We start from the raw sequence: 23,157 nt of genomic DNA, 5'->3' as shown, positions 1-23,157 counted from the left end.
AAGCAGAAAGACAGAAACTTCTTGTTTAATTTATATTTGGGTATAGAAAAAATAGAGAATAAATATAAAAATTAACTATTTGAAAGGCAAACTCATTTCTGTGATTACTTCCCTAGTTGAGCTGAAGCAAGCAGAGCTGAAAGTAAAAAATTATGGAGTCTCACGCAATGGGGGTTGGGTGGCTCCAAAGGAAAACATGTGCAGACAGGAGAGAACAAACATGCTCATATGAATATGCAATATGAACCTGGGGAGATGGTGACAACATGCATCGGACCGGCATAGGAGAAGCACTGAGGGGACAGGTAGACACAGGTCCCCACCTCTAACCAATCTGTAATGGCTATTAGTGTATTTCCAACATATATCAAGACTGCAGTCAGGTCAGCATAATCTCCATTAGCTATTCATGATATTTTATTCTCAGAAACAAAGGAAAGGCATTTGTCCAATGATATATTCTTCAAAGAATCAAATTGCCATGCTACATAATGCCACAAAATGTCATCAGATTTTTTTGAAGTACATTTTACATTGTGAATGCTTTTTCTGACTTTTAAGTGTTGTTAATTAAATAATAAAAATGAAAGATCTTGTTCATAATTACAAAAGTTAGTCCTCTCAACTTCTAAGACTCTGAGTTAAGATAAATTGACTATATAGTTTTGCTGTCTATATCACATAATTAGGTGCAGAACTGTAAAATCCCCAATCATAGATCAAGAATGAATTTTTAAATAGCTAGGTAATTAGCTTCAATAGAATGAAGTTCTCAAAATCTACCTTTTCCCCATTATATAACTTAAGTTATGAATTAGAGGAATGGTTATGAGTGTTGTGGCTTTGATTTGGGGGCTTAAAAAATTGTGGAATTATCCATTTCCTCAGTTCTTGTCAAATTCCTTTTGTAAGACCCCAGCAAACCCAAGAAGCAAATTTGTAAAATTTGTAAAAGGATCACAGAATTAGAGAGTGTGGAATTTGGAAGTTCTCACCTGAGGAGAGAAGGGTAGAACTGTGACATGCATGAAATCCAGTGTAATGGCTGGTTAAACAATGGAGTTAAGGAATTTGAAGGTGATTCATCGACACCATGCTGAAAAGTCCTGGGGAAACAAAAATAATTATTGTAGAATATGCAGGAATCATTAACTATGGAGAGCACTGACTTTGGAAATTAGCTCAGTTTTTACAAGCCAATTTATTTTTATATAAAGTGGTGTCATGTTATTGATGACAATTCATCCACCAAAACAACAACAGAAACACACACACACACACACACACACACACACACACACACATACACACAAACCAAGAATCAAGAATTAGAATTGTAATAAACCATTGTAGAACAATCCTTACATAGAGGAAGGTATAGTTATGCCACTACTATTTAATTTTAGAAGTTCACATTATGAAATTTGTCAAAGATAAATGCCCACATAAAGTACACTGAATATAATCTATGTCTCTTACAACTAATATACTTGTATTTCATACAGCTTTAATCAACTTACAATAAGTAAGTGCTATCATTTGTGATATTTGCTTCATTAATGTAAACACATTTAACATGAGGTATATTTTTAACCCTCAAAGTGATTTTATATACATTAGACAATAGATATAAACTTACAATTAACTTTATGTTTTTAATGGCCCAGAGAGAGTTTTCAAGAGAAACTAAATTGGGAAATAGATTATCATGATTTAAAATATAGAATACTTTTTCCAGAATATCTTGTCTACAGTCACCTTTTGGAATGGGGGGCTTTAAATTCTTTGTACTAGTAATGAGGAATCCCTGAAGAATTTAAAGCCCCCCATTCCTGCTGGTCCCCTCTCACACAGCTCCTCCTACACCCTCCCCCTTCTTCTCTGAGAATGGGCAGCACCCCTGGGTATCTCCCCAACATGAAACATCAAGTCACTGCACAACTAGATGCATCCTCTCCTACTTTGGCCAGACAAGGTGGCTCAGTTAAGAGAACAGGACCCACAAGCAGGCAACAGATTTAGGGACAGCCCCTTCTCTAATTGTTGGAGGAACTCTAGGAAGATCAAGACAGACCTGCACATCTGCTACATATTTGCAGTGGATTTGGTCAAGCCAGTGCCTGGTCTTTGTTTGGTATTTTTTATCTCTGGGGAGCCCCCAACGATCCAGTTTAATGACTATATTGGTCTTCCTGTGGAGTTCCTCTGGGTCCCTCAATCTTTCCCCCGAAACTCTTCCACAAGAATCCCTGAGATCCACAGCCAAACACTGGAATATTGGAGCTTCATGTCTTATAATACAGGGTTCAATAGCAGTAAGGGATATAGATTGGAAGAGGTAAAGGATAACGACCAAGATATGGTAGTAGATCAGCAAGAAGAGACTAAACTAGGAGACAAATGTAAATCCTAAATTAATAGAAAGAGCAAGTCATTCTTTTATGACAAGGGTTATGAGCATGACAATAGGAGGAAAGGTGAGTATAAAGGAATAGCCTAGAGAAACTCACAGAAATTTCACTTAAATTTAGTCACAGAGTTCCATAGACATTTGAAATACATCTAAAGAGAGGCATAAAGTAGGAACTTGAGTTTCCTGGTCCAGTATATACAAAAGAATTTTGATTTGAAGATACCCATGTGGAAGTCATCACACATGAATGGATGAATTCACCCACTGAAAGAGTGTGAGATGAAAAGATATCCGAGGGCAGATCTTTGGACCAGCCTTTAAAGCATGACATGAAAAAAAGAAGTAGCAAAATGAAACCACAGAGAAAAATAAAATAAAATCAGAGAAAAGGAAAAGAGCCAGGAGGAAATTATGTTAGGAGGCTGGGTAAGAAGATGGCCAACAATGTCCACAGCTGCAGAGAAGGTAAACACAGAAGGGCATTAGTCACAGCATGAATGCGAATGCCATTGTCCTTGTTTGTTTAGCTGGATAGAGGGAGAAATGAAGCTGCAGTGATTGAGCCAGTGGTAGGACACACAGTGAGTGAAGGGATCTGAATGCAAACACAACAGCGGAGGAAAAATGCTTCTAATAATGGAAAAAAGTCAGGGGCGCTAGGCATTAGGTAGAAGTTATACTTCAAAGACTAGGGTCACAGAATGGTAGATAAAATTTATCAGGAGAATAGCTGAAAAGATGTCCTCTAGCTGAGAAAAGACACAGTGATCAAAGGGATAGCATGAGATGTAGGGGTAAACTGGGTTGAAAAGGTTTATTAAGAACGGACATGGAAAACCTCCCACCTACAGTCTGTCATGCCTGAAGGGTGTGCTGGAATTGGAGCCTAGTACAATCATGATCATCACAGAGACCTCATCCAGCAACTGACGGGAGTAGACGCAGAGACCCACAGCCAAGGTCAGGGAGTTCTGTGGAAGACGGGGAGGAAAGATTGGAGAAGCCAGAGGGGTGGTCAAAGATATCACAAGAACACAGCCAACAGAATCAGCTGATCAGGATTCAAGTGGGCTCACAGAGATCGGGCAGCTTTTATGGATCTGACCTATATCCTCTACATATATGTTATGGTCCTGTAGTTTTGTGTATTTGTGCAACTGCAAACAGTGGGAGCAGTGTCTGTCTGTGAATATTTTGCCTACCTGCTTTTGGGATCCTTTTCCACCTACTGGATTACCTTGTCCAACCTTGATTTGAGAACATGTGGGTGGTCTTATTGTACCTTGTAATGCCATATTTGGTTGATTTTCTTGGAAGGCCTGCTCTTTTCTGAGGGGAAGTGATATGGGGGTAGTTCCAGAAGAATGGGGAGGTGGATTGGGGAGAGACTAGGGGAAAGGTAAAACTACAGCCAGGATGTAATATTTGAGAGAGTGATAACATTAATAATAATAATAATAATAATAATAATAATAAAGAATTATGTGGACTAGGGATTTAGCCTAGTGGTAGAGTAGTTGTATAAAAACCCTGGGAAGCTTCCTGAGTCAGAATAAAATGGGAGAGGGTAGAGCAAATGCATAGTGGCCTATATTTTCTAAGAGAAGTACAAGGCTGCTAAAAAAAAAAAAAAAAAAAAAAAAAGAATGAGGCAAGGTCAAAGAGTTGGCCAAAGTTGAGAACAATTGAAGGCGGAGTTACTCAGCAGTGTCAAATACTGTAGTTATCAGCAGTTACAGAAAGACACAGGTGAGAGTTGTGAGTCTCAGTGTTGTTCCAGGGCAGCTGAAGTGGGGGGGTGGGGGGGAGAGGAAATGACATGCAACCACGATGAGCTAGGAAAAAGGTGCTGTTTAAGGACATGGAAAATGCAGTTAAGGCTTGTAAAAACAGAAGGTGTCAAAGGAAATGACAGGATAAAGGGCCAATGAGGAATCAGGCATGAGCATCGCAGCTTATGCATACCTCTTCTCTTTGCTTTTGCATACATCTCTATTTGTCCAGAAATGAAAGCATGCCTCATGGAGAATGCCCTCTTCATTATAGTCAGTTGAATTTATAGAGAGAGAGTGTGTGTGTATGTATGTATATATATATATATTTTTTTTTCCCCTTTACAAGTATTCCCTGACCACTCTACCTAAAATATATCTCTTGTCACAGTCTCTTTATGGTCTTATTTCTCTTTGTTTCTTCTTAGGATTTAGCTCTACCTCCAATCATTCTACATTTGTTTGTTTGTTTGTTTGTTTGTTTGTTTAATCTAATCATTTGTATTCTCTGAGACCTAGGCGAGAGTAGCTGAAGGTTATTCAGAAGCAGTAGTTATTACATAGAGGAGAAACGGACCAAATTTGGATTCTGTGTATGTGTTACTCATGTATTCATCCATTTATTTAGGCAACTTACTTAACCTGCGTTTTACAGTTTGTAGAATAGGAATATTACAATGTGGATTCTGTGAGTTCATGCTTATCAAGTACAATGTTTCAGTGTTAAAAAGGGTTTTAAAAAGGCAAGGTATCTTTATGAGAAAAACTGCAAGGTGCCATTAGAAAACAAAGGCCCACATACATCTCAAAGTTGCTATGAAATTCCTAATAGTCTAAATAATTAGCCACTTGCAATTTTATCAATCAACTGTTGCCAAATTTTCTTAGATTAAAAACCAAAGAAAACTCAGTATCTGGGTGGTTGTTTCTGTCAGGATCCCACAGACTCTTGGGCCTGGCAGTAGTAAGGTTATTTCACTAGACAGGATGTTACGGCAGACGTTGACGGTCTCAGAGGGGGTGTGATCTGTGTGAGCATTTAATTCCACAGCAAGAACCCAAATTAGTTTCATTATTCTGGAGAGTATAAGTGGGTGAAAATTGGTCTGCAAACTCAATGGGGGGATGAGATTATGAATTTTCTATTAGATAACCTCTAATGACATTACAGTATATAACTAAAAGTGATGATGCTCTGGATATTTGATATCAGAGCACAAAATATGAACCTAAAGCCTATAAAGTCATATTTTCTCCAAAAAGATAAATTCTTTGATTATTCTCTCATTTCCCCTCTCCTCCCCGCCAAGCACCACTCTCATCCACTCCTTCTCCATTTCTATTCAGAAAAGGTCAGGCCTCCCACGGATATCAAGTAAACCTGGTATACAGTATATAAGACTAGGCACCTCTGCTTGTATTAAGGCTAGACAAGGCAACCCAGAAGGAAGAAAAAGATTCCAAAACCGGTCAAAAGAGTCAAAGACAGCTCAGGTGCCCACTGTTAGGAGTCCCACTGGAAGTCCCACATAACTGTAACATATATGTAGAGCACCAGGTTAGATCATGCAGCCTCCCTGACTGTACAAACTCAGGAAGCCCCTATGAGTCCAGATTAGTTGGTTCTCTGGGGCTTCTTTGGTGTTTTTTTTCTTTTTTTATTAGATATTTTCTTCATTTACATTTCAAATGCTATCCCCTTTCCTAGTTTCCTCTCTGAAAGTCCCCTATACCCCCCACCCCTGCCCCGCTCCCCAACCCACACACTCCCACTTCCTGGCCCTGGCATTCTCCTGTACTGGGGCGTATAATATTCGTAAGATCAAGGGCCTCTCTTCCCTTGATCTTCCCTTCTCTTCCCTAGGCCATCCTCTGCTACATATGTAACTACAGACACAAGCTCTGGGGGTTACTGGTTAGTTCATATTATTGTTCTTCCTATAGGGTTGCAGACCCCTTTAGCTTCTTGAGTACTTTCTCTAGCTCCTTCATTGGGGGCCCAACCTGGGGATCCATCCCATAAACAACCACCAAACCCAGACACGATTGCATATGCCAGCAAGATTTTGCTGACAGGACCCTGATATAGCCATCTCTTGTGAGGCTATGACAGTGCCTGGCAAATACAGAAGTGTATGGTCACAGTCTTCTTTGGTATTCTTGACCCCACCCCAGCCCCCATTCCTAAAGTCCTCTTCCATTAAAATTGCTAAGTGCTTTCAGATTGAGGAAGAATACACATCTCTGTAGATTATCAAAATGTATAGAGAGCTTTGCTTAGGCGCAAAAACATGCCTTGTTTATCTTCTAGCATGAGGAGCCAGGCCCCTTTCCTCTCCTTCACATCACACTGCCTTTGCAGTGGCCAGGCCATCACCCTGGACACTAGAGCCTAGATTCAGTTTCTTTTGCTTCTGACTCTCATGCATATATTATCTTTTTTTTTTCCCCAACAAATAGACTTGCTCTTGGGCTTATGTAACTGGAATAAAATAAATCCAAGCCACCCAGAAGTGAGAATAGCCAAAAGCTAAAAAAAAAACTTAGCTGGATTTATGCTTGGCTTGTACCACTTGAAATTTGGCTGAAGGCCCAGCAGAGAGGTTCTCAGAATAAGATGTTAATAGAGTGTACCTCCAGGCATCTCAACAGAGGGTGCTCTATAAACGTGATTGTGTCAGGTCATATGCATAGCCCAGTGCCTGGGTCACTAGATATGTTCAATTAAATATATCCAAGAAAAAAAAACCCCACAATCTTGGAACTAGAATTAGGTCGAGAAAGAACTAGAAAATAAGTTGAAACTATGTGATAACAAAGACTACTAAAGTCAAGGGCCTTTCTGATGCCCCTACAATCGGAAGCAACCGCAAACAAATAGACACCATCCAATCCAACACTTGAAGATTTAAATAGAATTCCCTGCTTTACTCTTTCTTTTTAAGTGTCATTTGTAAGTTTGAGGCCAGCCTAGGCTACCTAGTAAGATCTGCCTCAAGAGAAAAGATGACAAGCCAGAGGTGGTGGCTGTCATCTTCCATCCCAACACACAGGAGACAGAGGAGGCAGATCTCAGAGTCTGAGACCAGCCTGATCTACCTCAGGAGTTCCAGAACAGCCAGGACTATCGAGAGAAACTCTGTTTTGGAAGGAAACAAACCAAACTAAACCAACCATCTAACTAACCAACTAACCACCCAGACAATAAAACTATGTTTTCTCTGGGACATATGATGTTTAAATGTATCAAAGCAAGACACTTAAAGTAATATGTTGGATATGCTCCAGCATCTTTTGGATATATGCCTAGGAGTGATATTGCTGGGTCCTCAGGTAGTATGTCCAATTTTCTGAGGAACCACCAGACTGATTTCCAGAGTGGTTGTACTAGCTTGCAATCACACCAGCAATGTAAGAGTGTTCCTCTTTCTCTTCATCCTTCCCAGCATCTGCTATCACCTGAACTTTTGATCTTAGCCATTCTGACTGGTGTGAGATGGAATCTCAGGGTCTTTTTGATTTTTATTTCCCTGATGACTAAGAATGTTGAACATTTCTTTAAGTGCTAGCTTGCTTTTCTTAAATGAAAAATAGTACTCTAGTGCTAAAGAATAATAATTTTAAGTTAGAATATGACTAGCAAAATGCATAGACCATAGTGGGTACAGGGAAGAAAAGGGGGAGAAGTAGAAGTTTGTCAGACCATGTGCTTAGAGGGCAGGAAGATGAATTTATGTATGAATTTATGTTCAAGTGTGAAGAGCATTCGACAAGGGCAGGCTGAGCAGAGGACATCTGGTGAGAAGAGAGGACAGACTGAAACCCATTGATGGCAGAGGCAGCTAAATGAGGGTTCACCATACAGACTGTCTCCAAAACTAACACCCAGCCATTTCCTAGGCCCACACAAAAAGCTGTTGTGTTTTTAAAATGATACTTCAAGTAGTATTTAGATTGAGGCATACAAATGGATTTAACTTATAAACAAACTTGCTAGGATAAGAAACTTGCCTTTGAGAATAATTTTGCATTGTCAATCACTCTTCTCCCCTAATTTAAATATTTTTATTTCTTGTTCAATACTTTTTTTCTCCTCCAAGACAAGTTCTTGCTATGCAACACAGGCTACCAAAAACCCTGCAATACTCTTGGCTTAGCCATAGGCATGTGCTGTTATGCTAGGCTAACCTAGATTCATGTTAGCAGCGTTATTAGGATATATAATTCAATTAACATGCAACTAACCATTTCTTTGACATTCAAGATGTTGCCCTCATATCCATTAGCTCCTCATTCCTCTCTCTCCTGAACCACTAGTAATCCGTAATAGACTTTGTCTAAAGATTTGCCTATGCTTCATGTTTCTAATTAATGGATGTCTATCTGGTTGTACTCAGCATTATGCTTGTGTGTTCATTGTTGCTGTGGCATTTATACTGTCAAATAATATTTCTCTGTATGTTTCTTCAGACTCTTGTTTGTCTGTTCATGAGTGTGGGGTTGTTTCTACTTTGTGTTACTGAGAAAAGTGCTCTCATGCCTACTTCCATGCAAGTTATATTTATATATTTTATTTATGGTGTTTTTATGTACTTACAGTTGTATTTATGTGTTTTCATTGTGTGGGTCATAAGATCATATGCTTAACATTGCACACGAACCTTTGTTGTACCCAACACTTTAAAGAATTGCCAGTTTTTCAAATTGTGTCATTCATTCTTGAGATATGAAAAGGTTTTCATTGAATATATCCCCTACTATAGGGGACTGTGAAATAGTTAGAAAAATATATGTAGACTAAGATCATAATCTTAAAGGACCTAACATTAGCATGTTTTTAAGTAGAACTATGGGTACTAATGTAGTAAGTAGTACTTTGAAATTCAATGACCCAAAAGCCATGAGTCTTCTCAAATGAACTACAACATGAAATTACTATCCTTTGGCTTACTGTTGAATATCCTTTCCTGTTTCTTGTGATGCTAGTCTTTGACTGGCATATCAACACGTCTACTGAAATACCACTCCCCTATGTTATTAAATGTTGGGACTGTAAGCTTACACCAACTTTTTACAATTAGGAGATCTGGCATATCAAAATATTTTGGATAAGTATTATTTATTTCTAGCATTTAGAATTTATCAATCTTTCATAAAATTATTTGGGAACAACTTAGTAACTCACTGCTGTGACCCTTGCCCATATTCATGATGGTTAGGAATGCAACAGTGTTTTGTTTTCGTCTTAACAGAAATTTAAGTTCATTTGTCTAAATTCTTAGAACAGACACTTTTGCTGTGGGACAACAGGGATCTAGGTATTGATCGTAAATGCTCCTATGTATTTATGTGTCATAACTCTAGCCCCTTTAGGGGTTAATTTTTAACTTGTTATACAAACTAAAACAAATTGTCTACAAGTGAACTTCAATGTAGAAAGCCATATGTATGGATGTTTGTGAGAGACTGTGCCTATGAATAACCGTCTCCCCAAAGGAACAACCAACATGTAGTTTGGAAAACTCACATAGGGTTTTATGTTTCAGCCGATCTTTCTCCCTGGAGGCCAAATCTAAAGTCTGCCTTTCACCACATTCTACCAGAAACTCACGAGAGGAGGCTTAGAAAACAACACACATTTTTATTAGGTTTCATTCTTCCTGAAAAGATTTTAAAAATTGTATGTTCTTGCCCTGGGATTTAGTGCTGCTACACTAGGCTCAGAATGAACACGCTTTCGGCTTATCTGACAGAAGCACTTGAAACAAAAGCAGACCCCTCCTTACAAGGTACGACATGCATGCCAAGCAGCAAAGGCAGGTACAGTTCATCAACACTCAATACTTTCCACATCGTAATGTCACTTTTTTCTCCCCAAGTCCTCAAAGCATATGGATTAATTTTTATCATGAGCTAGGAATGAAGGCTTTTTTAGAATGCTAATAATCTTGACAAATTCCTATCTCAACTGTATAAAGCAGCTCACAAGCCAATAGGATTTTACAGAACATACATGTCTCTCGCCTTGGCGAAGAAGACACTGCCTTAAAGATTTCTCTTGTTGCAAAAAATCAAAGTACATTTCAAAGGTCTGATTTATATTCTAGTAAATGAACAAAAACTGAGTCAACATGAAAAGATAAAAGTTGTGAATATTTTTGCCCTGAGAACTATCAAAATCACGAAGATGCATTTAGATTTTTGCTCATCTACAAAAGTAACATAGGCCTATGTTTTAAATTAAGAAAAACTAGAGGCAGTGTTCAGAAAAAAACATGTTCCATAATCCTGGTTGATATTAGCAATTTAAATTTGCTGTGTGAGGCTACAAATGTACAAATCACAGAGATTTGAGAAATTACATAGTTGAAATGTACCAAAAGGCTAAAGGTTAAAAATAATGAATGTATGTTTCATTATTATTATTAAAATATGGAATCTGTAATCATAATTTATTTGTTTTATAAATGCCTTTGGGGACTATATTCTTTCAATTCATCTGTGACAAACCATGAAATTCAATATTGCTTCACCATGACGAATCCATGAAATTTGTCAGCTTTGTTCCTGGTTTTCACAAGGCCTTTTTCTGAGATGCACTGACCCATTGAACTGAGAGCAGGATGACTTTCTCATCTATGGTAAATCAGTTTATTTCACTAGGATTTATTAGGGGCTTCAAATTTAAGCTTTTTATATTATAAGCCATTTATATATAATCTCAACCTTATGGTGGTTTTACCCACTGTTCTTCTGCTCCCTGAAAGAGTTATCTACTTCTAAAACAAGTTCTCAGCTTGTTTTGCAATAAGAAAGAACCTTCTAGCAATAGCTACACTTCAAGCAAGGAAACTGAAAATGAAGTTGTTAATTATTCTTAGAATATATTCATAATAAAACTTGTATATCAAGCTAACCAAACTGCATACATAGAAAGGAACATCTTGCTTAATTTTTAACCTCAGTAAAAAATATTTATGGGTACTTTTTACTATTCAATAAAGTAAGAATATGTAATGATATAGTCTTTTAATATAAAAACAAACATTGGAGAGAATTTTTTTAAATTGTTATTTTTAATTGATATGAAAAAATCATATTAAAGAAAATAGTGATTTTGTTGGTTGTATACACTCTACAAGTTTGTTCATTAAAGTCTGCTCATCAGGTCAATTCAAAGGTTTATGATATTACCTATAGAATCAAGCTAACTTGCAATTAAAAGTAGACTGAAATTTTTATATTTTACGTATTTTATTTGTCAGAAAAATATTTTATTTTTCCAATACAATTACCTATATGCTTCTACTTGCCATTACTATTTAAGGCACTAAAACCTATTATTACAATCTATGCCAGATTTATTGAAAATATAAGGCCATTAAATCTCTTTGATTTGAGCACATTTAGATTTTTAAAAATATATTTATTAAAATTAGATCCAATTATATTATATAAAAAATGAAAACTACTGAGGCCCAGTTCCAGGGGATCTGACAACTTCTGGTCTCATAGGCACCCATCTGTGTACATCTCTGCTCATATATACAAAATTAAAAATGAGTCTTTAAAAAGATAAAAGGTATCACACACACACACACACACACACACACACACACACACACACACACACACACCTGATAGATTGCACTAAAAAAAGTAAGTGGTCCTGCCTGGCACGACTGTGGAATCTCATAGTCCCAGCACTCAGAAAGAAGGATGGGGTAGAAAGATTTCATCTTTGAAGTCAGTAAAGTCCATATAGCAAAAATATTTCAAAACCCAGTAAATCAAAAAGGTGAAGCTTAAAATGTATTAACTGAATGGGACCTACAGACACAAAGCACATCAGAGTGACTAAATAGCTTTAGGAATTGGTTTATGTTCAATTTATAAAATGTTCCAATTTATTATATTAAGAATATACTTCAGAGAACAGAGTATATTTGGTACTTAATATAGAGTTCAATAAGCAGTATGACAATAACTCAGTTAAACAAAATGTATTTGATACTTACTTATATAATTCGGTTAATGGTGATGTCAAAATTGCTAATGTTGTAAAGAGATTGTTGCAATGAGTATGAATTTTAAAAATTTTATGGTTGTTAAATTTATGAGGATTCAAAATTTCCTGTCCAGAAGAACAAATGGACCATAACATGTTCTCAGTGAATATTAAGATTGCCATGACATCAAGTCTATTGGAAAGAGAGAGAAAAATATATCATGTTAAATAAAATAGTAGTTTTGCTTGCAATATACTTCTAATCTGTGTGTCTTATAAGCTTATGTAAGAATGGAAAGATATGGCTGGATATCAGAGATATCTACATAGATACACCGAAACCAAGAAAGCCCAAAACACCACTGAATGCCTATGGATGGCCATGATATTATGCCTATGGATGGCCATGATATTAGGGATGGCCCATAATGTCGTTACTTTTAAGAATGGCAAGAGTTGTAATGGTGTTCTAGCAATGATTTGAGTTTTGTTTGTTTTAATTTAATATTTTTATTTATTTATTTATTTTTAATAATAATAATGAATGCTACATGAAAATAATCCCTACACCTTCCCCCTGCTCCACTTTCTCCTTTGCTCCCTCTCAAATTTATGACTGATCAAACTGTTTAAAGTATGCTAATACTTTCATATTAACCTTTCAAATGTATTCTTATATTTATATTTTATTATATAACCTTTCAAATGTATTCTTATACTTTACATAGAAAAATTAGAAGCATTCATTCTAAATTGGCATAATCATTAAGCCAAATTCTCTATAGTACTATTATTTAATTAATTAAATATATTATTTATTTCATGATCTAATAGTAAATTCAAATTTGATTTTACAAATATCTCATAATGATGAGCCACATAACAGCCAAACTCGATTTGTGGTTCATTAGAAAGAGAAGGTATTCTTTCCTCTAAAAAAGGACTTTTATATCTATTCTTCAAAAATCCATTGTTTTTTGAGTTCCATTTTATTTTTTAAACAGTTTAAGTCATTCAAACATCCTGTGCAAATACCATGTTTACCAAACACAGTGGTGGGGCCTGAATGCCCTTCAAATCACAGTGTGCTTTACAAGAGCATGATTTTAGGAAATCAATCCTTCCTAAAATAAAGACAAAAGGAAGTCTCTGGTGTCTGTGGGACCCTCCTAAAATACATCTGAAAATATTATTTCATACCTAAAGCCAGGTTTTAATTGCATGAGACCAAATGTATATAAAACCAAGGCTGTCTTCCATGTCGCTCCCTGTCATTATTGTCACTGTCATTATTATTGCATTATATTCACTACCACAACACTAGAGTTAAACTCTAATTCAGTCTTTTATTTAAAACCTAGTGTGTTTTGCTTCTCATTTTTTACAAATTCCCATTTTATTCAGTTGGCTTTCAGTAAAATAAAGGGGGCAAAATTGAAAATGAAGGGAAAGCCAGGACAATGAATTAGAATATGTTTGTTGTTCATTTTTTTGAGACAGGGTTTCTCTGTGTATTCCTCCATGTCCTGGAGTGGGCTTTGTAGACCAAGTTTACTTCAAACTCAGAGATCTGCCTGACTCTGCCTCCCAAGTGCTAGGATTAAACACGTGCACCACCATGGTGGGCAAATATAGGTTTAAAACAAAGTAGTTTCCTTAACAAAAATAGCTACTCCATTGGAAAAGTATAGCAACTAAGTAAAACAAAACAAAACAAAACAAAATGAAAATGCTAAAATGCCTTCATTGCCTAGGAGCAGGAGTCAACTTCATATCTTCACTGTAGCTTAGTTACTGATTTCTCTGCTACAGGGCCTTAATTTGCTCTTATCTTATTGTGTACATTTGACCTAGTCACACATGGGAACATTTCCTACAAGCAAAGGGCTAGCATGCAACTGTAAGGCAAAGGAGCAGGGACTCACTCGGATCCAAGCTCTACTTTGCTACTTAAAGGTCCCAGATTTAAGAACGGGTACCCTCTCCTCTCAGATATTAAAAATGCACTAAACACACAAGTTTTGTCTCGAGCATCAAAACCACATTCTGCTTACAAGTTGATGTCAAAAACAGTCTCCTTGAAAAGCAGCATGTTTCATTACCTTATCTGTGCAGTTCTCTTAGGACTGGGGTGGGCCCGAGCATATCTGGAGGCAAGTAGACCCAAGGATTTCTCCAGCATCTCTGCTAGAATCTCCTGGGCCAGCTTAGGGGGCAGTATGGTCCAGAGATCATGATGCAGAGCCAAGCTGAAGTAATGCCACATCTGGATGGCGAAGGAGCATCTTTCCCCCTGGCAAAATCATCACACATTTAGCAACAGAGTAACATCTTCCAAAATGTCAGTGTTCTCCTATGAACCTAATTAGTTCAGGCTGAAAGGAAATCATGGGAGAGTCTGCCATACTAGATGACCAAGAAAGATTTTAAACAAGATGTTAAACATCTTATTGACAAATGAACATATGTTTTATTTCAATTACGAATCAGTTATTCTAGTGTAAATCCAGACTACAAGCATTTAACCCATTTTTGATCTACCTGGTTCTGGTCAACCTTCTAAAATTTACTTTGTAGTCATTTAACAAGTTATGCAGATTATCGGAAATAAAAATCTGTTTAGATTGTTTATGGAGGGGCATTTCTCTCAGACGATTAGCATTATTGAGTTAATTTTACAATTCTTTCAGGCTCCATGTTCTCATGGAACGAGAGGACTGAAAACAAATGTCTATTAAATCTTAGGCACATTCCCAAAGCCAAGTGTGGTGCTTAAACACTGAAGGGTACATCAGGCTGTTCGATTAATGGTGCTTTAATAATAGTTTATACTAGCAATTGATGAACAGTAATCTAATTTTTCATCATTTTGTAAAGTGTAGGCCCATATTATTATCATTTAACATTTTTACATACTTCCAAGGTGTCAGACTGTCGTTTTCCCCCCGATTCCTCCAGAGATCTTGTCCATGTGCTAACTTTTGCCTGGTCTCAGAAGGAAACCAAAAGTGGCCAGGCAAAGGGGGCAGACAATAAGGAGAAGATAGGAATTCCCAGCAAGCACAAATTAGTAATATGCTCTTGGGGATATGTGACAATTGTTTGACCTCATCTCTTCAAACCAAATCAAAAGATTATCTGAAATAGGGAGAACAGGATGGGTTCTTCAAATTTAATTTGATTATATTAATATATCAAAACATAAGGCATTAAAATGTCCTACTTCATACCTAAATATTTCTCTTTTACAATCTGCTGTATCCACTAGCATAGTTTTCAAATACATGTTATCCTGCCTGGTGAGATGGGATTCTCCTTCATCCCAGCTCTAGAGTGGCAGGGGAAGCAGGACTGATGTGAGCTTGAAGCCAGGCTAAGCAACTTAACAAGTTCCAGGCCACTCTGTGTTACAAAATAAAATCCTGTCTCATAACAAGCAAAAAGAGCCTGCTCTTCTCCTAACCCCAAGTTACTAGCTTCTCATGCAGATATTTCGTCACATGGCATTATTCTGGCAGCTCACTGATTACTACAATATTGTAGTCATTAATATAATAGTGATTGGTTTTCAAACGGTAATACAAAAATGAATGGAACTATTATCGTGTAGGAAACTTGGACTTGAAAGAAAGGGACTTTGAGTAGGTGGTTTCTGACTTCCTTTTTTTAGATGGGCTAAAAACTACTTAGAGAACAAGAAAGCAAAGCAAACAATTCTCCACTTGGTTTGTGGTATGCTGTAGGAACTCTTGTCAAGCTAAGAGGAGTCTCAAAGCTTGATTTACTCAGCGCTTCAGATGTTGTAAATGAAAGGGGCCCTGGAGCCCAGTTAATGCTGGGATGGTGGTGAGGGATGTGCCTGAGTACCAGTATGATCAACACGACTTGCCATAATTTTAAAATACAGAAAACCAGTTCGTTTTATACTTATCCTTTAGTACAGAGATTTTTTTTTCTGCTCAAAATGTACTATATGCTTTTGAGATTTTTGTAAAAAACAAAAACACCCTTTGTTTTAACAATTCTTCCTAAATGAATAAATTTCATAAATAAATTTTCATAAATTCATAAATAAAATTCAGTGTAGGAGTGGCAGGGGTTTCATTAAGCTAAATATGACTTTTTTTTTTTTTACCTGTTTCCTTGATGTTGTCATTTGGAAAGTATTCTGTAGTAGACATCTGTTATTGTAAACCCATTATAATGTAAACAGATGTGAGCGTTTGCTTAGATTATATATCAGGAAACAAGCATCTGGGCTTTATTATGGAAGCCACTCAGCATTATCTCTGAACAGGTAATTCTTTACTCTTTGATTATTGGAAAACACAAGTTACTAAATTTGAGCATAAGTCAACTATCCAGAAAGTTTAATTTTAAACATGCAGTCTCAATACCCATTGTACCATCTGAGCAAAACTTCAATGGAAAGGGCCTGGCTCTTTGGACCCTGCAGCCTGACGTATTTAGATTATAGAAATGTGTGTGTCTAGTTTACTTGCTATCATATAACATGCACAAACATGACTCCCTGGCTTGTAGATTCTTTCTGTTTTCTCTACTTCACTGTGTATGCGGGCATTGGTTTCTCTGAGATCCCTGTCCAACACTTCATTTCCAATCAGCAGTGCAACATCTCACTTTTTCTAATGTAGTCCTTTCCCACAAATCAGCTGCCATGTGGCAGAGGAGGTAAAAAGGAGTCAATAAGCAAGATGCAATCATGTCAGGTACACCACTTGTCAAAGCAGTTTAAAACCGGGGTTATTTTATGAACCATCTTATTTTTGGTAAATAGAAAACAGTATCACTTTATTTCCTCTCTACACACAAAGAACAACCATTAACTCTCAATTAAATTGTAACTACTGACCGTGTAAGTATAAGGAAGCTCAAGTGGCATGAACTCACGGGGGAACAGGTTCTCTATTTCTGTTGTTGAAGATAAAGCCTTGTCATAAGATCTAAGAGCTGTGTGTTTGTTACATGATATATATATATTTTTGGTAAATACTGGGTAACTCCAATAACAGGTTCTCAGCACATACACTTATTATTTACAGGGCACAACTATTCTAGTCCTTGATTTGCATAAGAGGAAACAAATACCCTGAGTATGTATCAAAATGATATCTATTCTTCACTGAAAACATACAAAATTGTTCATTAGTACCTGGACATATTGAAACAGTTTGAAACAAGATGGCTCCACTTTCTGTCTCAAGGCAAGTAGATTGTGCAATGCTGCCAGGAGAAGGGAGACCAATACTTTGTTTCTTATCTCAGGCTGCCAGCTGTACTGTTGCCCCTTCATCTCTTACTCTGCTCACTGCTACCACTAATGCTTGAAGTATGCTGAGTTTGAAAAATGATGTATGGATGCTCTTGCAAAGGAAAAAGTACCTGAGGAGGGCTTTAAGGAGAGAAGAGACAGCCTGAGGAGAACGGGAATGTCTTTAAGAGTTTCTCATTAGAGGCTGCTCTGTTTTAACAGCACCTATGATGTTTCAGTCACAAACACTTCCTGCGCTGGGGAATGGAAAGAGTGATTACTGAGAAAAGCCCTTTCTCTTTTTCTAAATACTCCACAGTGGCTCAGACGATCAAGGAAAATGAAGATCATAAGATGACATCCAGAAGAAAGGGTGGGATGGAAAAGCTAAGAAAGACAAGCTGGTCACTGAAACTCTTAAACCTCAAAAAATGTTAAAGATACATAAATATTTGATCCTTGTATGGAATTAATTTTAAATATTTTATCATTTGGTAGATGTTTGGATATCAAAACAAGCTGAATGAAAATAGTGAAATACAAAATGGTAAGATGCATCTTAAATGTACTCTTAAGAATTAGAAGTAAAAAATAAGCTTAAATGTAAGGCTACTTAATAATAAGCATTTATTAAACAGGGTGGAAATACACACAAGGACATGTATAACTGGTAGCTTTGGGAAAACACAAAGGATCCAGCCAGCTCTTGTTATCTCTGAGTTGTCATTGAATCTCATTTTACCCTGGTTCAGACAGTGCTGCAATCCTGCAACTCAAATTAAGTTATTTTTACTTTTAAGCAGAAGGGGAGTTCTGATGTCTAATTTATTTCAGGTTTCTAAAGAGAGTGTTTTTCCTAAGTACAAATTCAATATTTAAAAAATATTATCCTAACAGGCGTCGTGTTTTAGCAATACGGAGCTCATGCTTCTAATTAGCTAGAAAGCAGGTAGGCAGTAAAACATGTTTGTGTAAAAAGGACGAACAGTAAACTTCACACCTCATAAAAAGCTTTGTAGTCATCCCAGTGGTGGCTCTCAGCATCCTGTAAAATGCTCATAGCACAAACTCTGGCGCAGTAGTCCGTAACCTGAAACTGGACAGTGTTGATGAATTCCTGATAGCGCTGGACAGGCACCAGGAATATGGGTCTGTTCAGAGGGAATGATCAAAGAGACAGAGATTTAAGGTCTGTGCAGTAGGAGGTAACAACCCCCAGCACTAAGAATGGTTTTCATTATTAGATATCAATCATTCATTTCCCCCCAAAGCTGAAGGCTGTATCCACATTCACTTTCCAAAAAAAAAAAAAAAAAAAGTGGGTGGGGGGAGCCTTTCTTTGTTTTGCAAGTCCTTTGAAATGTACATCTGCTGTTCTACAAATATGCACTTCAACTGGAGACGAACTGTATTGTCAATAGATCATTCAAAACTTAAAGTATTCTTTGTAAGCCTATTATTAGAGATTAGTGCATTATTTAGGCATTAGGTTATCATTACTGGAGAACAACATACACTTGTCAGAATGAACTATTCTAAAGCTATCACATCTCATACACACTGTCTTTATTTTTTAAAAATTGTAATTTTGTAGATGTCAATTATCTTATAAACTGTTTTAGAATAGTCTACTGAAATGAAGCGGTTTCTGCCATATTTTGTTTATAAATTCAAGTATGAATCACAACATCTGATGACTTATGAGAATTAAAGAAATAACATAACTGTATCCTACAGTGAGCCAAATTTATTTCACTTTTATCTTCAGCTATTTATATCACACTTCTGTCTTTCATAACTTAAGAGACTATGAAGGCTGAATAAAGAATATAGAATAGATTCTTGGACTGCACTGGACTGGCAAGTCCACATGTTTATTTCAAGGAGCTATGGTAGGATTTACAAAATTCATGTGTAACCAAAACGACTACTTGATAGCACCCATGGCAATTTTTATCTCTATACAGAAAACATATTGTATTTTTAGACTACTAGTGCATGAGAATTAAGATTGGCAGATGCTTCCTCTTCAAATATTATGGATAGTTTATTACTAAATAGATGTCCTGCAATATGTTTACACTAGACACAGCGATGGATTGAAATGCATTTATTCACTCTGGCAGTTACTACCAGCTTGTTGGATTGGAAGCAGAAGCAAGAAGTGACTATTTCACAAATGGTTATATGCAGGGCAGAAATAACTTTGATCTTCCTTTCCTATGTGGTCAGTTTAATGTACAATAGGAAAAGAACAGGGTAAAATTCAGTCTTGGCATGAAACCATGCAGAACATTGTGTGCTCTTTTGTGCATGTCTCTAGTAGAGAGCGCCTTTGTTAGTATCCACACATTTGTTTGATATGACCCATATTTGACCTTTTAAACATTTCCTAATAGAGAAAGATGAAAATAATCCACCATTATTATGTGCTCCTCAGTGATTATCGTCAACATTTCAATTCTGTGAAGTCTGGAGAGTGTGTGTTTCTTAGAGCATGAACATCAGCTTCATTTAAGGACACTCACTTCTTAGTTGTCTCTTTCATCAGATTATCATAGTGAGTGAACCGCTGAGAGACATACGTTGCTGAGGACAGGATGCTGTGCAGGTTCTTCAGTGGTGCTCGGGAAGGAACCTCCTTTCCTCTCTCCTGCAGTCTTTCCAGGACAGCTGTTGCCACTTTACTGTAGGCCTCTACCAGGTTCTCTTTGATTTCCTGAGGAGAATCATCTCGGCATGCCAGGGCCAGGAGAAGCATTGTATCAAGCTTTTCTATGATGTCAGAACAAAACTAGGGAGAAATAAACGCGGCACAGAGTTATTTGTATTCTGACAGCACCATGTAATTTATATACAATGGAGCCAAATTCCTAAATAATGAATTTGGCATCAAACATAAATATAATGACACAGCTTTCTAACAATAAATTTTTTCAGTTGTAGAAAGTTAAATGTTTCTTCTCAAATAAGGAAATAGCAAAATGATGTCTCTTTATATATAACCTTCAAACCTTATGCTCACCAGACATATATTATGAAAAACTCATAGCCAGCTTTACATGACAATACTTTTATGCATAATCGATAGATATATTCTAATATTGCCTAGATAGTTTAGAAGCAACAGGAAAGATCTCATGTAATCATTTTTTTTATTGGATATTTTCTTTATATTTCAAATGTTATACCCTTTCCTGGTTTCCACTCTGAAAACCCCCTTCCCCTAGCCCCTTTCTCCCTCCCCCTGCTCACCAAACCACCCACTCCTGCTTCCTGGCCCTGGCATTCCCCTGGGCCATAGAGCCTTCACAGGATCAAGGGCCTCTCCTCTCATTGATGTCTGACCAGGCCATCCTCTGCTACATATGTAGCTGGAGCCACGAGTCCCACGATGTGTACTCTTTGGTTGGTTATTTAGTCCCTGGGAGTTGTAGGGGTTACTGGTTAGTTCATAATGTTGTCCCAGACACTATTGTGGATGCCAATAAGTGCTTGCTGACAGGAGCCTAATATAGCTCTCTTGAGAGGCTCTGCCAGTGCCTGACAAATACAGAAGTGGAATACTCTCAGCTATCAATTGGACTGAGCACAGGGTCCTCAATGAAGGATCTAGATATAAAACCCAAGGAGCTGAAGGGGTTTGCAGCCCCATAGGAGGAACAACAATATGTAATCTATTCTTATGGCTAAGGAGCCAGCATATTTCAGAAGTGTTTTGTCTGTTTTTGCTATTTAATAAGTATCTGGTCTCTTTGATGGGAGAGGGGCTGATGAGGGCTCCCCAGAAGGGTTATAGAGCCTCAGGGTGACAAAAACCCACCACTGACTGCTGAGTTTACAGTGGTTTACTGCAGAATATATGTACTGAATTACTTTACATGTTCTCAGCAGGTTCTGGTGCTTTCAAAACAGGCTAAGATAGTCACTCAGGTGGAAAGATTTTTTTTATTAGATATTTTCTTTATTTACATTTCAAATGGTATCCCCTTTCCTGGTTTCCCCTCTAAAAGCCCCCTATCCCCTACCCTATCCCCCTGCTCATCAACAGACCAACTTCCACTTCCTGGTTCTGGCATTCCTGTACCCTGGGGCATCAAGCCTTCACAGGACCAAGGGCCTCACCTCCCATTGATGACAAACAAGGCTAACCTCTGCTACATATGCAGCTGGAGCTATGGGTCCCTCCATGTGTACTCTTTGTTTAGTGGTTTAGTCCCTGGGAGCTCTGGGATTACTGGTTAGTTCATATTGTTGTTCTTCCTATGGGGCTGCAAATCCCTTCAGCTCCTTGGGAACTTTCTCTGGCACCTTCATTGGGGACCCTGTGCTTAGTCCAATGATTGGCTGAGAGCATCCACCTTTGTATTTGTCAGGCACTGGTAGAGCCTCTCAGGAGACAGCTATACCAGGCTCCTGTCAGCAAGCACTTTTTGGCATCCACAATAGTGTCTGGGTGTTTGGTGACTGTATATGAGATGGATCCTTAAGTGGGGTAGTCTATACTTTCCACATAGGTTGCTTTTACAATTCCTTCCAAAAAGGAAGAGAGTAACTATGATGTAATGCCTTAGTAAGTGGCAATGGTTTGAAGAGATCTCATCTGATACTTGCCTTGGCAACTCTCTTTGGTTGCTCCTCCTCTGGAAATATGTGACCTTCTGGACAAAGTTGTGGGACATTTACAAGGTTTATAGTGTAGCTCACAGATGAGGTCCTTTCAGTTTGTTCCTGCTGGAGAACTTGAGTGGAAAACCCTTCAATGGCTGCAGATATGCAGTGTGCTATGGCAAGAGGCACTTCTTTAAAAGCATTTCTCCAGCCAAACTCTAGTAAAGTAGCCTGGAATATAAACGTATATGAAATCATATTCATCTAACACAGGAGCAGGTTTTTCAGTAGGTATAGATATAAAAGTAGTACTTTCATTCAACATATTGAAAACAGACATCCTCTGATAGACTCTCAAAAACATTCTTATAACCTGAAGAATATAACCTTGTGAATGAAGCCATATACAAAAACATGTGCATTCTTTACACAGAGCAATATACTGACATTTCACTTTAATTCCTCTGTGGATTTAATCAAAAACTCATTTCAAAATTTAATCTTTTAAGTACAGTTCAATAAAACTATCTTTAACAAGAGCGGAAAGCTCCAGCTACAGCCTATCACATAAAACAATCTTTAAATTCAATACATTTAATAAACTCTAGATTAGATTTTTGTTGCCTTTTTCAGTTTACTGTTAACAAGAATCGCAATGTAAGTTAGCATTTAATATTCAATCTTTGATTTCTTTTTTAATCTCTGGATTCCAGATAAACTATAAAGGAAAACAGCAATAAAATAAATTTCTCAGAGAAAACACACATTGCACCTTTCTAGGTTTTAACTTGCTTAGAATTTTATTGATTCCCTCCATCCACAAAGGTTTAGACACTACTAGTTTTGTCCTAACCAATGAGGACGTAAAGTGGTTTGCATTGCCTAGTATGTGGAAAGACCATCACTAGCTCCATAATCACTCTTCTTTAGGCGTTTCACAGTATATTTTTATTTTATAGTCCATTTTCATATGCAGATCCTTTACATGGTATTTCTTTTCTTCATTTTACTTTATTTTATATTTTACAGTTTCTATCAAATATAATTCGATCATATTTTTTCTACCCTACCTGGAGACCTG

At 37.2% G+C, this 23,157-nt stretch overlaps 1 protein-coding gene across 3 annotated transcripts in view; it reads right to left on the bottom strand.

Moving 5' to 3' along the window:
- Positions 1-23,157, bottom strand: part of 2210408I21Rik (RIKEN cDNA 2210408I21 gene) — a 478,255-nt gene that overhangs the window by 331,638 nt on the left and 123,460 nt on the right. For all 3 annotated transcript variants that reach the window (XM_006517397.4, XM_017315609.1, NM_001145676.1), the window contains 6 exons: positions 22,080-22,307; positions 19,994-20,259; positions 18,466-18,616; positions 14,296-14,486; positions 12,204-12,386; positions 996-1,106 (listed from right to left, as the gene is read on the bottom strand). In XM_006517397.4, the coding sequence (XP_006517460.1) occupies positions 996-1,106; positions 12,204-12,386; positions 14,296-14,486; positions 18,466-18,616; positions 19,994-20,259; positions 22,080-22,307 (1,130 nt within the window). The remainder of the gene's footprint in view (positions 1-995; positions 1,107-12,203; positions 12,387-14,295; positions 14,487-18,465; positions 18,617-19,993; positions 20,260-22,079; positions 22,308-23,157) is intronic.

This window comes from Mus musculus, chromosome 13 (genome assembly GCF_000001635.26).
Source record: "Mus musculus strain C57BL/6J chromosome 13, GRCm38.p6 C57BL/6J".
In the NCBI taxonomy this organism is placed as follows: Eukaryota; Metazoa; Chordata; class Mammalia; order Rodentia; family Muridae; genus Mus; species Mus musculus.
The sequence above is the reverse complement of the archived record's forward strand: the minus strand, read 5'-3'. Positions and strand labels throughout refer to the sequence as shown.